The sequence below is a fragment of the Erinaceus europaeus genome, chromosome 9, assembly GCF_950295315.1.
Source record: "Erinaceus europaeus chromosome 9, mEriEur2.1, whole genome shotgun sequence".
NCBI lineage: Eukaryota > Metazoa > Chordata > Mammalia > Eulipotyphla > Erinaceidae > Erinaceus > Erinaceus europaeus.
Genome location: NC_080170.1, coordinates 60312846 through 60328863, shown reverse-complemented (window position 1 = coordinate 60328863; position 16018 = coordinate 60312846). Strand labels below are relative to the sequence as shown.

At 47.1% G+C, this 16018-nt stretch overlaps 1 protein-coding gene and 1 long non-coding RNA gene across 3 annotated transcripts; one reads left to right on the top strand and one right to left on the bottom strand.

The window, feature by feature from the left end:
• Positions 1-233: 233 nt before the first annotated feature.
• Positions 234-15658, top strand: FAXDC2 (fatty acid hydroxylase domain containing 2). The gene is made up of 7 exons (XM_007534383.3): positions 234-422; positions 570-673; positions 7204-7325; positions 12552-12757; positions 13436-13541; positions 13827-13993; positions 15456-15658. The coding sequence occupies exons 1-7, from the start codon at positions 352-354 to the stop codon at positions 15610-15612; spliced, it is 933 nt and encodes a 310-aa protein (XP_007534445.2). The 5' UTR covers positions 234-351; the 3' UTR covers positions 15613-15658.
• Positions 4494-10946, bottom strand: LOC132540415 (uncharacterized). Of its 2 annotated transcripts, none has more exons than XR_009551604.1 (3): positions 10593-10946; positions 6399-6579; positions 4494-4786 (listed from the first exon to the last, which is right to left on the bottom strand). It is a non-coding gene; the product is annotated as an uncharacterized LOC132540415 (long non-coding RNA). The 2 variants fall into 2 exon arrangements; XR_009551605.1 differs by having other exon boundaries at positions 6434-6579.
• Positions 15659-16018: the final 360 nt, after the last annotated feature.

Below are 16018 nucleotides of genomic sequence, written 5' to 3'. Positions count from 1 at the left end.
TCTGTCCTATCCAACAATGACGACATCAATAACTACAACAATAAAACAACAAGGGCAACAAAAGGGAATAAATAAATATTTTTTTAAAAGTGGCTTGGTGACTCCAGGGCATAGGTAATGGGCATCTCTTCCAACAAACAGGTTGGTGAGGCTCAAAGTCAGTTTGACCTTTGAGGAGAACTTTGCCTCCTGGTTTCTCTGCCCTGCCCCCATTGTGAGCATTCATTTCCCTAAACACACCCAGAGACAGTCCAGGCCTTCTAGATAAGAGAAAGGGTGCCTGGGAGAAGGGCAGCAGGTGTGAGCCCTTACTACCCGGACCTTCCCCAGGAGGGACACATCTGGGGCTCCATGAAGAGGACAGCTTTCATCCTGGGGTCTGGCCTGCTCCTATTTGTGGCCTTCTGGAACTCAGTCACATGGTGAGTTTGTACCTGGCAGCTTGAACCCAGGACCTGGGGATATGGTGGTGGTCCAGGGAGGCGGGATCAAGAGACAGCATGCATGGAGGAAGGAGCCCTCTGCCCACCAGACTTACCAGAAGTTTTCTCTCTGATCTCTTTTCCCAGGCATCTGCAGAGATTTTGGGTCACTTCAGGCTACTTTTGGCAAGCCCAGTGGGAAAGGCTTCTGTCTGCGTTCGAGGGGAAGGAGTGGATACTCTACTGTTTAAGTGAGGCCCCCAGGACACCCACGCTCAGGGCTTAGGTCCTGGTTACAGCTTAATCTTTGCTTGTTTACTGTGTTCTTTATTTTGGGGTTTCAGATATCTGTCTTCATGACTTCAGGGTTAAGACAGGAGTAACCTCGGCGGTCGGGCGGTGGCGCAGTGGGTTAAGCGCACGTGGCGCAAAGCGCAGGGACCGGCGATCCCGGTTCGAGCCCCCGGCTCCCCACCTGCAGGGGAGTCGCTTCACAGGCGGTGAAGCAGGTCTGCAGGTGTCTTTCTCTCCCCTTCTCTGTCTTCCCCTCCTCTCTCCATTTCTCTCTGTCCTATCCAACAACGAATTGCGTCAACAAGGGCAATAATAATAACCACAACGAAGCTACAACAAGGGCAACAAAAGGGGGGGAAAAATGGCCTCCAGGAGCGGTGGATTCATGGTGCAGGCACCGAGCCCAGCAATAACCCTGGAGGAGGAAAAAAAAAAAGCCAGCAGTAACCTCAAAGAACGCTAGATTTATGAACAATGGAAGAAGTGAAGAAACAGAAAGCTGCTTCTCCCTGCAAATAGAAAATACAGAAAACTGGGACCAGGTGGTGGCGCACTTAGTGTACATGCTACAGTGTGCAAGAACTCAGGTTCGAACTCCCAGTTCCCATCTGCAGAGGGAAAGCTTTGCAAATGGTGAAGCAGGGCTGCAGGTGTCTCTTTGTCCCTCTCTATCTCCCCCTTCCCTCTTGATTCCTGGCTGTCTCTGTCCAATAAATAAAAAGACAATAAAAAAAGAAGGAAATACGGGCGCCAGGTGGTGGCGCACTTGGTTGAGTGCACATGTCACAATGCACAAGGACCCAGGTTCAAGCTCCTGGTCCCCACCTGCAGGGGGAAAGCTTTGCGAGTGGTGAAGCAGTTTTACAGGTGTCTCTCTGTCTCCCTCTCTATTATCCCCTTCCCTCTCAATTTCTGGCTGTCTCTGTGTAATAAATATGTAAATAAAGATAATTTAAAAAAGGAAATTAGAAAACCAATAGTTTGGGTGAGGACAAAGCTATCAGGGCAAGATAGCAAGTGTCCACTCAGTTGTGATCCATGGATGTTATGAACTGCTAGAAACAAGCCTAAGGAAAAAAAACATTTCAACACTGCTATCAAGGACTAATGTCCTTAGTTATCTGTCCATTCCCTCTAATAACACTTTCTCAGCAAACTCTGCTCTTCAGCTGTCTGGGCAATACAGAGGTATCAAGGATAAAGGCTAAAACTAGACAACACGTCGGGAGTCAGGTGGTAGTGCAGCAGGTTAATCTTACATGACATGAAGTACAAGGACCAGCGTAAGGATTCCGGTTTGAGGCCCCAGCTCCCCACCTGCAGCGGAGTTGCTTTAAGGGCGGTGAAGCAGGTCTGCAGGTACCTATCTTTCTCTCCCCCTCTCTGTCTTCCCCTCCTTTCTCCATTTCTCTCTGTCCTATCCAACAACGACATCAATAACAACAATAATAGCAACCACAACAATGATAAAACAACAAGGACAACAAAAGGGAAAAAAATAGCATGCAGGAGCAGTGGATTCGTAGTGCAGGCACTAAGCCCCAGCAATAACCCTGGAGGGGGAAAAAAAAAAAGCAACATGTCAGCAGCCAGCGAAGTGGCCCAAGGAATAGAGTAGAGGATCTGTATGCCTGGGCTTCCAGCTTTGAACCCTGGTACTGCATATGCTCTGGCTTCTTTTTTTTTTCCTCCCCTGCCCCACTATAAAGTAATTTTTTCAAATAATTAATTTTTTTGCATCTTTTTAAAAGAGTTTATTTCCTTTTGTTGCACTTTTTTATTGTTGCAGTTATTATTGCTGTCATCATTATTGGATAGGACAGAAAGAAATGGAGAGAGGAGGGGAAGACAGAGAGGAGGAGAGAAAGATAGACACCTGCAGACCTGCTTCACTGCCCGTAAAGTGACTCCCCTGGAGGTGGGGAACTGAGGGCTCAAACCGGGTCCTTACGCCGGTCCTTGCGTTTGTGCCACCTGCGCTTAACCCACTGTGCTACCGCCTGCCTCCCAATTAATTATTTTTTTATATTTGTTTATTTATTTCCTTTTTAAAATTTTAAAAAAATATTTATTTACTTATTCCCTTTTGTTGTCCTTGTTGTTTTACTGTTGTAGTCATTATTGATGTTGTCATTGTTGGATAGGACAGAGAGAAATAGAGAGGAGGGGAAGACAGAGGGGGAGAGAAAGATAGACACCTGCAGACCTGCTTCACCGCCTGTGAAGCGACTCTCCTGCAGGTGGGGAGCCGGGGGCTCGAACCGGGATCCTTAGGCCAGGCCGGTCCTTGTGCTTTGCGCCACGTGCGCTTAACCCGCTGTGCTACCGCTGACTCCCCTATTTATTCCCTTTTGTTGTCCTTATTGTTTTATTGTTGTAATTATTATTGTTGTTGATATTGATGTCGACATTGTTGGATAGGACAGAGAGAAATGGAAAGAGGAGGAGAGAAAGATAGACACCTGCAAACCTGCTTCACCGCCTGTGAAGCGGACTCCCCTGCAGGTGGGGAGCTGGGAGCTTCAAACAGGATCCTTAAGTCAGTTCTTGTGCTTTGCATTGCGTGCTCTTAACCTGCTGCGTTACCGCCCAACTCCTCCAATTACTTTATTTTATGAGAGAGAGAAACTAAAGCATCACTCAGCTCTGGCCTGCATGTATAGTGAACCTGGGGTCTCTGGAGTTTCAGTCATAAGAATAAAAGAAATCAGAGAGAGAGAGAAAGAGAGAAGGGAAAGGAAGGGAAGGGAAGGGAAGGGAAGAAGGGAGGAGATGGGAGGAGAGAGGGAAAGGACAAAACTAATAGAAGGGGAAAGGATTGTCACGTTACAAAGCAAACATGCATGTAAAGTGTGCCTGGTGATTGTTTTCAGCTAGAACAAGAGCTCTGAAAATGGGCTAGATATTTAATCTGGCAGGTTCCATGGGCTCAGAGCAGTCCTTGAAAAGGACAGTGGAGAACCATGGGACATCCATGGGAAATCATGTTCTAGCTCTCTGTGACAGTAAGTGGGAGAAGTATCTATCACTTTGGAGATAAGTGAAGTACAGAAATAGGGATTTGCTCTAGTCAGTGTCAGTACTGGGGGAACCTTCAGATCACCTCTTGTGGTTTCCATTGTCTTCCCCTTGGATTCTCAAGTTGGGGGCTACCTTGATGGATGGCCTATTTGGCCAATATGTGCTCAAAGAAACAAAAAATCTGGTAATCCAAAGACCAAACAAACAAGGTTACTGTATTAGTATAAAGCTATTACATACTGGCTATATCTCTCTCCCTCTTTATCTCTCCCTCCCCTCTCAATTTTTGTCTCTATCCAATAATAAATAAATAAAATTTAAAAAATAAACTCATGTCGATGATTGAGTAAGAAACAACAAAAGGTTAAAAATGCTTGGGAGAGGATCAATTTTTTTTATTTTTTATTTATTTAAAAAAGGAGACATTAACAAAACCATAGGATAAGAGGGGTATAACTGGGAGTTGGGAGGTAGCGCAGAGGGTTAAGCACACGTGGCGCCAAATGCAAGGACTGGTATAGGATCCTGGTTCAAGCCCCCAGCTTCCCACCTGCAGGGGAGTCGCTTCACAGGTGATGAAGCAGGTCTGCAGGTGTCTTTCTCTCCCCCTCTCTGTCTTCCCCTCCTCTCTCCATTTCTCTCTGTCCTATCTAGCAACAATGACAACAATAACTACAACAACAAGGGCAATGAAAGGGAAAATAAATAAAATTTGGAAAAAAAAAGAGGTGTATAACTCTACACAATTCCCACCACCAGATCTCCGTATCTCTGTATCCCCTCCCCTCCTCTGATAGCTTTCCTATTCTTTATCCCTCTAGGAGTATGGACCCAAGGTAATTGTGGGATGCAGAAGGTGGAAGGTCTGGCTTCTGTAATTGCTTCCTTGCTGAACATGGGCGTTGACTGGTTGATCCATACTCCCAGCCTCCCTCTCTCTTTCCCTAGTAGAGTGGGGCTCTGGGAAAGTGGAGCTCCAGGACAAACTGGTGGGGTCCTCTGTCCAGGGAAATCTGGTCCACATCATGCTAGCATCTGGAACCTGGTGGCTGAAAAGAGAGTTAACATACAAAGTCAAACAAATTGTTGACCAACCATGGACCTAAAGGCTGGAATAGTGCAGATGAAGAGTTGGGGGGTCCTCCATTTTGTAGATAGCTAGTAGGCATATTTTAGTTATATTTCAAAGGGCCTTTAGCTATACTAGTTTTTTTTTTGCCTGAGCCTGAAATCTGATATGCCTGTGGATCCAAGTTATTGTCTGGGGAGGTGATGTCATGGCTGGAAAAGGGACAGAAAGCTGGATCAGAGAAGAGAGTAGCTCCCTAATATGGGAAAGGGGTATAAATATTGTTGACTATAAACCCCATCAATTTGATTTGGTCTGGGGCCCATATTCAGCTTAGGAGCCTATGTTGTCTGGCGTTAAGCCAACACCCACACTCCCTGCTGCTCTGCTCCATCCTCCATTGCTGATACTGTGTTCTATTTAGGTAATCATTGTTTTGCCTGGGACCCGCCCTGCCTGCAGGGTATTAGTTAATCCCACCAATTAAAACCTTCACAACAGTTGCTATGGAAGCTTTCTACCTTCCTGCTCTTTCCTTTTCTCCACCCCCTTTCCTTTTCTGACTTGCCACTTCTGGTTCAAAATATATAGAAGTGTTCTCTCTGATTAATAAAGATGCATCGTGTTCTGGTCTCCCGCATCGCTGAGTAAGCAGCAGCCCAGGTTGGCTCCGGTCAAGTTCTCTCCAACCCAGAGAGCAAGTGCCCGGGAAGAAACACCCTCATGCTAGCCCAGCACTATGTGACCTCTGCATCCCTGTAGATCTGAGCTCACATTCTATGGTCATGGGTAGGAACATTTCACGCTGCCCCAGTATTGACCCATCTTCCTCAGGTGTAGTATAGAGTATGTTGTCCATCCTCCCTTCAGAGGATGGAACATTCTTTACTGTTTTTTGTTTGTTTTTTAAAATAATTTATTTATTTATTCATGAGAAAGGAGAAAAGAACCAGCCATCACTCTGGTACATGTGCTGCCAGGGATCGAACTCAGGACCTCATACTTGACAGTCTAGTGCTTTAGCCACTGCACCACCTCCTGGACCACTCTTTACTGTTGTTGATCCAAGTTGAGGGCAAGGTTGTATGGGGAGGCCCACAAAGGGGTCTATTTTGTTGTTCCTGATAGAGATGACCTGTAACAAAGGAGAGAGGGATTTATTCGAGGTCTAGGCCCATCATGTCTGTTTGGAAATCTCAGGACTCCCCAAATAGGGCCCCAGCTGATGGGGTGGCCTGATAGTGACTAAAGAGTCATCATTAAAGTATGCCAGTCTCTTGCCCTTATTCAGCTTTTGCAGTCCTTGCTTTGCTAAGGTTAGCTTTGGAGTGAGTGAGAGAACTGTAATAGGAAGTAGGTGAGGAGGATATCTAAGTCTAATTAGAAGCTATTTCATTATGAACTTAATACTGACTCACTACAGACTATTGTGTACTTTTGCTTTCAGGTATATATTTTGCCCTAGTTTATGGATTCGTGTGAACATATGTTCTATCTCACAGGACCTGGTCTATATCTAGGTGTTGGGACTTTGTTAGGAAATGAACCACCTGGAATGGAATTAGAGAATACTATGAAAGGAAAGGTCTCACCTGAGTAATGAAGCTGAAGGGTTGTCATTCCACACCTGAAGTCTCTGGATACAGTCTGAAGTGAAGCATGCTGAGGTGGCACTCGTTGTGTTGATTAGGTTGGGAGTGGCAGATGCAGTATTATTTGGTATGACTTGAGAGAAGCATGCAGGAAAGTGCACCCCACCCTAAGGTTCCAGGACTGGGGGAAATATAGACTCTATAGTGGAAATGTGAGATTCCTGATGTCTTAAGGTTCAAGAAGACAATAGATAGTTATTGTTATAATCACATCATTTGGTAATTGGGTTGAAATGGTCAGTTTTATCAAGTCAAACAGGTTTTCCTGCTGAGGGGATTTTTGGAGCTAGTCTGCAGTCATTCAGAAAGGACAGGATGTGAAGATCATTTGACCCAGGGACGTATGAGAGGGGGTTTTCTCTTTGGAAAATGTAGACTAGATACCCAAAGGTCTCCTGTTTTGTTAGCAGGGTGCTAGAAACTAGGTTCCCTAGTGTACTCCTCATCCAGTGCTCCTTGCAAACTACCCCAAGCACAGCTTTTGTCTCTCCCCTTTGTGGCAGTTCAGAAACTGTCAGAGGGCACACACTCCCCAATGTCAAACTAAATCCACTTGTATTTTAGAGTGCATTGTAGTATTAAACACTGTTTTATAAAACTTTTCACAACTAAGAGGGATACTCCTTAAATCATTTAAATTCCCTCAGCCCGCATGTCACTCCAGGACCAACAGCAGCCCCTAGTCCACAGCTGCTTGCCAAAGCCAAAAGTCACCCTCCCTGACAATGTCCTCTTCCCACCCCAGGTGCCACCCAAGTGCCTGGATTGTTCTTCTGGGCCATAAATGGGCTGCTGCTGCTGGTAGACACAACTGGGAAACCTCACTTCATCACGAGATACCGAATCCAGCTGGGCAAGAATGAACCTGTAAGTGCACACTATGCCAGCGCCACACATGGCTGAGAGTTCTGCGGGGGGCCCAGTGGAGACCCCACTGGTGTTAGCCAAGGCCTGAGGAAGGGGTGAAGGGGTGCTGAGACACCTTCCCACCTGTTATTTGGTTCCTCCAAAGGAGCAGTCTGTTTAGTAAACAAGGCCTAGCTTTGGAAGGATGCCTGGCTGGGGAGAGGATGTGGTGTCCCTTCAGCCTGTGCAGGGCAGAGCCGTTGCTCTGGCAGCCTGGCCTCAAGTGTAGAAGAGCTGACTCTGAAGCCCAGGCCTGGCCCAGCCCCACCCAAACCACTGCTTGGCTTGTCTCTCAGACAAGATAATCATCTTTCCATTGCCTGCCTGGGTGAATCACCACAGCTCTCACGGGGTCCCAGTCCAGTACCCTAGAATGGGAGGGAAGGAAGGCCAGGACCTTCTTTACAAGCTCTCCCTTGAGAAAGGAGCTGTCCTGGTCCAAAATGGCAGGTGAGGACTGAGAACTGAGGTCTGGGGCCATGCCAGTATCTGGCCCATGGGAGCCCTTTCTTGTGGGGTTATGGGGTCAACCCAGCAGGTACCATGGACTCATACTCAACCCTCAGTTGAGGGGGTGATGGCACATGGGTGGGACCAGGACTCTCAAGAGAGCTTCTTGATTCCCAGGCCATGTTCTTAGCACAGGGCCACCTCAGCTTTCTTTCTTTTTTTTTTTTTCTAAAACCCCCTTCTGTTTCATTAGTTTAATCCCCCCTGTTTAACACTATTCTATTTACATAACCACTTCATTCTATTTACATAACAGCTGTTAACAAGTTCCACCCTCCCTCCAGGGCATTGGTGGTTCAGTGGTAGAATTCTTTTATTTATTTATTTATTTATTTTTTATTTAAGAAAGGATTAACAAAACCATAGGGTAGGAGGGGTACAACTCCACACAATTCCCACCGCCCAATCTCCATATCCCATCCCCTCCCCTGATAGCTTTCCCATTCTCTATCCCTCTGGGAGCATGGACCCAGGGTCATTGTGGGTTGCAGAAGGTAGAAGGTCTGGCTTCTGTAATTACTTCCCCGCTGAACATGGGCGTTGACTGGTCGGTCCATACTCCCAGTCTGCCTCTCTCTTTCCCTAGTAGGGTGGGTCTCTGGGGAAGCTGAGCTCCAGGACACATTGGTGGGGTCTTCAATCCAGGGAAGCCTGGCTAGCATCCTGATGGCATCTGGAACCTGGTAACTGAAAAGAGAGTTAACATACAAAGCCAAACAAATTGTTGAGCAATCATGGACCCAAAGCTTGGAATAATGGAGAGGAAGTGTTAGGGGGGGTACTCACTGCAAACTCTAGTGTACTTCTGCTTTCTTACTTTGGTGCCATACTCCAAATTGACTGAGTTTGGAGTATGCCACCTCAGCTTTCAAGAACATCACCAGGGTTAGAGTTAGCTCAACAGGCAGGGTGTGTGCCTTGCCATGTATGAGCTCAGATTCAAGCCTCAACACCACATGAAAGGTGCTACACCATCAGGGAAGTCTCCAGGTATTGTACTGTCTTGTCTCTTGGCTCTCTCTGAATGAAAAATGGGAGGGGGGAGGGGTTGGGCGGTAGTGCAGCAGGTTAAGCACACATGGCCCGAAGTGCAAAGACCAGTGTAAGGATCCTGGTTCAAGCCCCCGGCTCCCCACCTGCAGGGGAGTTGCTTCACAAGTGGTAAAGCAGGTCTGCAGATGTCTATCTTTCTCTCCCTCTCTCCATTTCCAACAACAACAATAGCAATGATAACAATAATAATGACAACAACAAGGATAACAGCAAAGGTAACAAAAACAGGAAAAAATGGCCTGCAGGAGCAGTGGATTAGTAGTGCAGGCACAGCCCCAACAATAACCCTGGACACAAAAAAAAAGAAAAAAGAAAGAAAGAAAGAAATGAAAACACAGGCCAGGAGTAGTGAGATCATGCATGAGCAAAATCTGTTTCAGAAAAAAAAAAAAAAAAAGAGAGAGAGAGAGAGAGGGTGGGGGCGATAGCATAATGGTTATGCAAACAGACTCTCAGGCCTGAGGATCATAAATCCCAGGTTCAATCCCCCACACTACCATAAACCAGAGCTGAGTAGTGCTTTGGTGTTTCTCTCTGTCTCTCTCTCTGCACCTCTCTCAAAAAAAATATAAAAAGAGAGAGAGAGAGAATGTCACCCACAGTGAGTAATGGGTGGAGGGCTGAGGAAGAGGGCTTCATGCACAGGGCAAGGCAGGAATAGGACCAGGAAGGAGGGCTAGCACAGGGCTTACTGTTCCTCAGCAAAAGCCAAGGCCTGGCTCTGATTCCAGGCCCAGGCAGCCACCATTGGAGACCAGGCAATCTCTGGACTGTGTCAGGAAAGCCTGACCTCTGACTAAAAAAACTTCAGCAATGCACCCTAGGAAGATGTATGCCTGTTTACCCTCCTAGTGATCTGCACAACTGGCTCTCAGCTCCTCTCTCCTAAGATTCTCTCCCTAAGAACTATGCAGGAGCACCAGACTACTCCAAGTCAGTCACTTTTTTTTTAGTCTTTTTATATTTATTTTCCTTTTTGTTGCCCTTGTTTTTTTTAATTGTTGTTGTAGTTATTATTGTTGTTATTGATGTCATCGTTGTTAGATAGGACAGAGAGAAATGGAGAGAGGAGGGGAAGACAGAGAGGGGGAGAGAAAGATAAACACCTGCAGACCTGCTTCACTGCCTGTGAAGCAACTCCCCTGCAGGTTGGGAGCCGGGGGCTAGAACTGGGATCCTGATGCCTGTCCTTGAGCTTCGTGCCACATGCACTTAACCCGCTGCGTTACCACCTGACTCCCTCCAAGTCAGTCACTTCTGAGCTCTGCCCCTACCTGAATTCATGGCCACCTCCCACTGTTCCCAGTCCCCTTATCTGCTCCAGGACATTGCTCCAGCAATTCTCCATTCTCTCTCCCTCTCTCCTAGATTATTCTGAACATACTGCTGATGCTTCTCACCTTGAAAACAAATGAATAACCAACCCTCAAGACTCCATCTCCCAACTTACTGTGCCCTGCCACCTGCCAGCAGTAAATCTCTTTGAACAAGTCCTCGCCTTCCCATTCCATTCTCTCTCCAAACACTGATCATGGAAAGCTGTTGATGTTTGCACAAAAGCTGAACATAGCAGAGAAAGGATCACTCTATTGCAGGCCACCTAGACATTTTGTAAACATTTTATAATTGCTTTTCTAAGCTATAAAAGCACAAAAAATCACACACCTGTCATTTCTGCTTACTTGGAGTGGCTTCTTCAGCTGGTTCTCACATGCCACATACTCCTCCCATCCTGTTCCTCCACTGAGCTCCTTTCTGCTTCCTCTTCTGCTCTACTCTTAGTGTGAAGGCTCCACCTTCATCCTTTGTCACCTTTAGTGTCATAACTATGCTGCTAGAGCTCACACACCTCTCTAGTCTAGAATGCTCTTCTGACTCCTCCCCACCAGGCATCTGAATAGCATAGGTGCCTAATGGAGTCTTCCCACCCAATGTGGTCCCAAAGGGGGTTGTGGGTCTCCCTCTGTATCCAGGGCCGAGGGAATCTACAGCCTCAAGAGTGGAGCTAATGGCAGACCCACCCTTCTGTTGCTTTTTCTCTTTCACTTGTGTTCCATGCAGCCTGTCAGGCTTGGGTTTCATTTCCATCCAAGACTTGGAGTCCAGTCACTTCTCACTACCTCCCTTGCTATTTATTATGCTGTCTTGGTGAAGTCCCAATGTGGTTTCTATTCCTCTCTCTCTCTCTCTTAAAGATCAATGAGAGTAAGAGAACCAGAGCATCACTCAGTGCCAGGGAGCAAAGTTGGGACATCATGTTTGAGAGTCCCAAGCATGTGTCTACTCTAACACCCCTACATCCATTTTCTGCCAGTGATCCTGAAAGAGCTATCACCTCACTGCTTACAGTCAGCAATGACTCTCCCCGACCCCAAGCCCTCTATTTCCTGGCTCCCTTTGAAGTTTCCCACCTCAATTATTCCTCCCTGTCAAGCAGCCCATGCTGAATCTGGCAGACTCCCTCCTCTTTTTTTTTTTTTTTTAATATTTATTTATTCCCTTTTGCTGCCCTTGTTGTTTTTATTATTGTTGTAATTTTTTTTGGGTAATATTTATTTTCTTTTTAAATTTTTTATTTATAAAAAGGAAACACTGACAAAACCATAGGATAAGAGGGTTACAACCTCACACAATTCCCACCACCAGACCTCCGTACACCATCCCCTCCACTGATAGCTTTCCTATTCTTTAACCTTCTGGGAGTATGGACCCAAGATCATTGTAGGATGTAGAGGTTGAAGGTCTGGCTTCTGTAATTGCTTCCCCGCTGAACATGGGTGTTGGCAGGTCGATTCATACTCCCAGCCTGTCTCTCTTTTTCCCTAGTGGGGAAGGGCTCTGGGGAGGCAGAGCTCCAAGGCACATTGGTGGGGTTGTCTGTCCAGGGAAGTCTGGTCGCATCCTGCTAGCAAGATGGCTGGAAAGAGAGTTAACATACAAAGCCAAACAAATTGTTGACCAATCATGGACCTAAAGGATCTAATAGTGCAGATGAAGTGTTGGGGGGGGGGTCCTCCATTTTGTCGATAGCTAGTAGGCATATTTTAGTTATATTTCAAAGGGCCTGTAGCTATCCTAGTGTTTTTTTTGTTGTTGTTGTTTGTTTTTTGCCTGAGCCTGAAATCTGATATGCTGGTGGATCCTAATTAATTGTTGTAGTTGTTATGGATGATGTTGTTGTTGAATAGGACAGAGAGAAATGGAGAGAGGAGGGGGAGACAGAGAGGGCAAAAGAAAGGTAGAAACCTGCTAAAGAAAGGTAGACTGCTTGTGAAGCGACTCCCCTGCAGGTGGGGAGCTGTGGGCTCGACCGGGATCCTTATGCCAGTCCTTGCACTTTGCATCATCTGCGCTTGACCTGCTGTGCTACCACCCAGCTCCCTGAGACTCCCCTTCTGACAGCTCCCCTTCCCCATGAAACCTAGGACACAGGAAGGGAGTCACAAGGCTGCCTTTGCTCTGGGCCTGAACCAGTGAGGTACATACAAGCCCTCTGGCTTCTGGTCTGGTCACAGATGATACTCAGTCCGGGAGGGGAAAGCCTTCTCTAAGCACCTGCAGAGCCAGGAGGAAAGGGGTGTCAAAAGACCTGCCTATGATGCTTCTCCCTTTTCCTCTTGGCAGGTAGACCCTGTGAAGCTCCGCCAGACCATCCGCACTGTGATCTTCAACCAGTACATGATCTCGCTGCCCACAGTGCTATTGCTCTACCCCCTCTTCAAGTGGAGGGCTGATCCCTGCCGTCAGGAGTTGCCCACCCTCCACTGGTTTCTGCTGGAGCTGGTTGTCTTCACCCTGATCGAGGAGGTTTTTTTCTACTACTTACACCGGTGAGTGAGCTGCTACCCCCACCTGGCTTGCTTATGTATGGGGCCCCAGCTTTGTCTCACACACACACACACACACACACACACACACACACACACACACACACACACACACACACCCCGCGCTGGATTCCAAGTGTGACACTGGAGATGAGGAGGCGGGTCCAGGAAAGATGCCTGATGAGTTCAGCTCACAGAACTTCATCTTTGGGGGAACACCAGAAGGTGCACGTAGAAGCTTAGATGGTAAAGCATGGGCAAGCAGTGCAGCCTACTGGGACCCCCACCCCAGATGCATACACCTTCTTTCTGGGCCTCCTCCCTCCCCCTTACAGTTAACAGAGCTGAGGTAGAGGAGTTCACATTTAAGAGCATAAGGGGGGTGATGGTGTGCCTGTTTGAATGCACATACTACAATGTACAAAGACCCGGGTTCAAGCCCCCAGTCCTCACTGGCAGGAGGAAAGCCTCACAAGTGGTGAAGCAGTGCTGCAGGTGTCTCTATCTCCCTCAATTTCTGGCTGTCTCTATCCAATAAATAAAATAATAATTTAAAAAGTCTAAGAGATAAGTTGGAACTACAATCACATCTGAGTGCCATGCTAGTACATGTCTTTCTGGTTTCTCAAGATCTGGGGAGGTGGTTAGGGGCAGATGAGTAATGAATAACTCTTTTCCTAGGCTCTTCCATCACCCCAGGTTCTACCAGACCATCCACAAGAAGCACCATGAGTGGACAGCTCCCATTGGCATAGTGACACTTTATGCCCATCCTATTGAAAACTTGGTGAGTGAGAGGGCCAACTCGCCAGCCTGCCCTCTCCTTTCAAGTGTGCATCACCTTTCTAGGGGCTTAGCCTGAGTCAAGCCATGCTTGATGCCCAGCTACCTCTTCCAACCTGTTTGCTGATGTGCGCCAGTTAACAACATTGATGGACTCCAGCAAGTCCAGGTCCTGACTCAGCTGCTCCACATCCTAGTCTGGGGAGTTTTCCTGCTGCCACCCAGGTGGAGTCCTGAGTGTGCTCTGAAGCTCCCTGGGGCTCACCCTCAAATGCCCTTCACTTTGTAGGTTTCCAACATGCTACCAGCAGTTCTGGGCCCCCTAATCATGGGCTCCCACTTGTCCTCCATCACCATTTGGTTCTCCTTGGCCCTCATGACGGCTACCATCACCCACTGCGGCTACCACCTGCCCTTTCTGCCATCACCCGAGTTCCATGACTACCACCACCTCAAGTAAGCTCTCCCTGGGCCTGCTTAGCTGACCTTGGGGCTTAGTGTAAATGGGGGCCAGCAGGGGGCCTGGACCACTGCACCCTTTTCCTTTTTTCTGTTATTCTCCCCCCCCCCATAATTTATTGGATAGAGAGAGAAAATGAGAGAAGAGTGGTCTGGGAGGTGGCACAGTGGATAAAGCATTGGATTCTCAACCATGAGGTCCCAAGTTCAATCCCTGGCAATACATGTACACCAGAGTGATGTCTGGTTCTTTCTCTCCTCCTATCTTTCTCATAAATTCTTTTAAAAAATATTTATTTTCCCTTTTGTTGCCCTTTTTATTGTTGTTATTGATGTCGTTGTTGGATAGGTAGGATAGAGAGAAATGGAGAGAGGAGAGGAAGACAGATATGGGGAAAGATAGACACCTGCAGACCTGCTTCACCACCTGTGAAGCAACTCTCCTGCAGGTGGGGAGCTGGGGGCTAGAACCGGGATCCTTATGCCGGTCCTTGCGCTTTGTGCCACCTGTGCTTAACCCGCTGCACTACAGCCCGACTCACAATAAATAAGTTCTATAAAAAGAAAAAAATGAGAGAGGTGATAGACACACCTGCAGCACTGCTTCACTGCTTGAGAAGCTTCCCTGCCACATGTAGGGTACCAGGGGTTTGAATCTGGGTTCACATTGTAAGTCGTATACACTCAATAGGGTGAACCACCACACAGCCACTTCTGATACCTTTTTAACCTTTATCACACCCCTTTCCTTTCAAGTGCCTGATGTAAGCCAGGAACATAAATGCAGGTAGACATCAGGATCCTGCCTGCAATTCAACTTGTGGGCTCTCTAGAAGCCTCTTGGCTGTTCCAAGTGGGTCTATGTAGGAAGTCTTGCCCTAGAGGAAGCCAATGGTGGGGCCAGGCAGTGGTGCACTTGGTTAAGTGCACAAATCAGTGTGCAAGGACCCTGGTTCACCTACAAGGGGAAAGCTTCACAAGTGATAAAGCAGGGCTACAGGTGTCTCTTCCCATCTCCCCTTTCCCTCTTACTTAAAAAAAAAATTTCTTGTATATTTCCTTTTGTTGCCCTTATTTTTCATTTTTGTTATTGTTGTCCTTGTTGTACAGGACAGAGAGAAATATAGAGAGAAGGGCAAGACATAGAGGGGGAGAGAAAGATAAGACACCTGCAAACCTGCTTCACCGTCTATGAAGCAACTTCCTTACAGGTGGGGAGCCAGGGGCTCGAACCAGGATTCTTACGCCAGTTCTTGCACTTTCCCTCTTAATTTCTATCTCTATCCAGTAATAAATAAAACAATTAAAAAAAAAAGTGAAAGCTAATAGTCTTTCATTGCAGACCCCAAGGCACAGAACTGAACCTAAGTTTCTGGGAAAACGGGTTGGGAAGGCATACTCAGGGTAGAACCGAACTGTAGAAACAAACTACAGCTCGTCTCCTCTTCATCCCACTCAGGTTCAATCAGTGCTATGGTGTGCTGGGCGTGCTGGACCACTTCCACGGGACAGATACAGCGTTCAAGCAGACCAAAGCCTACGAGAGACATGTCCTCCTGCTGGGCCTCACCCCACTCTCTGACAGCATCCCTGACTCCCCAAAGAAGAGGCAGTAAGGCTGAGGCCCTGACTGTCCCATAAAGCACCTTACCTGCCCTTTAACCCCATACTCTGATGGCACCCGGAAGGTGGTGGTGGGGGGAAGACAACTACTAGAAAAGCAGGGCAATGCGGTGCCTCAACTGTCCCTTTGGTCCCACAAGGGGTGATGGGAGTTGGATTAAAAAGGAAACCCAGCTCCTCCAAAGGAGGCCAAAGAGAAGATAACCATTTTGTGAAGGCTCCTGGAGGGCCCCCCATTTTTTTTGCAGGGAACTCCATCTGTGGAAGAACATCAGAATGTGCACAGAGAATCCTAGATAGTAAATCCTAGGCAGAGAGCACAGTCTATTGAAACCTCTATCTCACAAGTATTCTATTTTTTTAATTTTTTTTTAAATTATCTTTTGGATAGAGACAGCC

Coding starts and splice junctions, on each gene's coding strand:
- FAXDC2 (XM_007534383.3), top strand. CDS start 352: ATGAAGAGGACAGCTTTCATCCTGGGGTCTGGCCTGCTCCTATTTGTG. Junction 12,758..13,435: donor TTTTTCTACTACTTACACCG/GTGAGTGAGCTG, acceptor CTCTTTTCCTAG/GCTCTTCCATCACCCCAGGT. Junction 13,994..15,455: donor CATGACTACCACCACCTCAA/GTAAGCTCTCCC, acceptor CATCCCACTCAG/GTTCAATCAGTGCTATGGTG.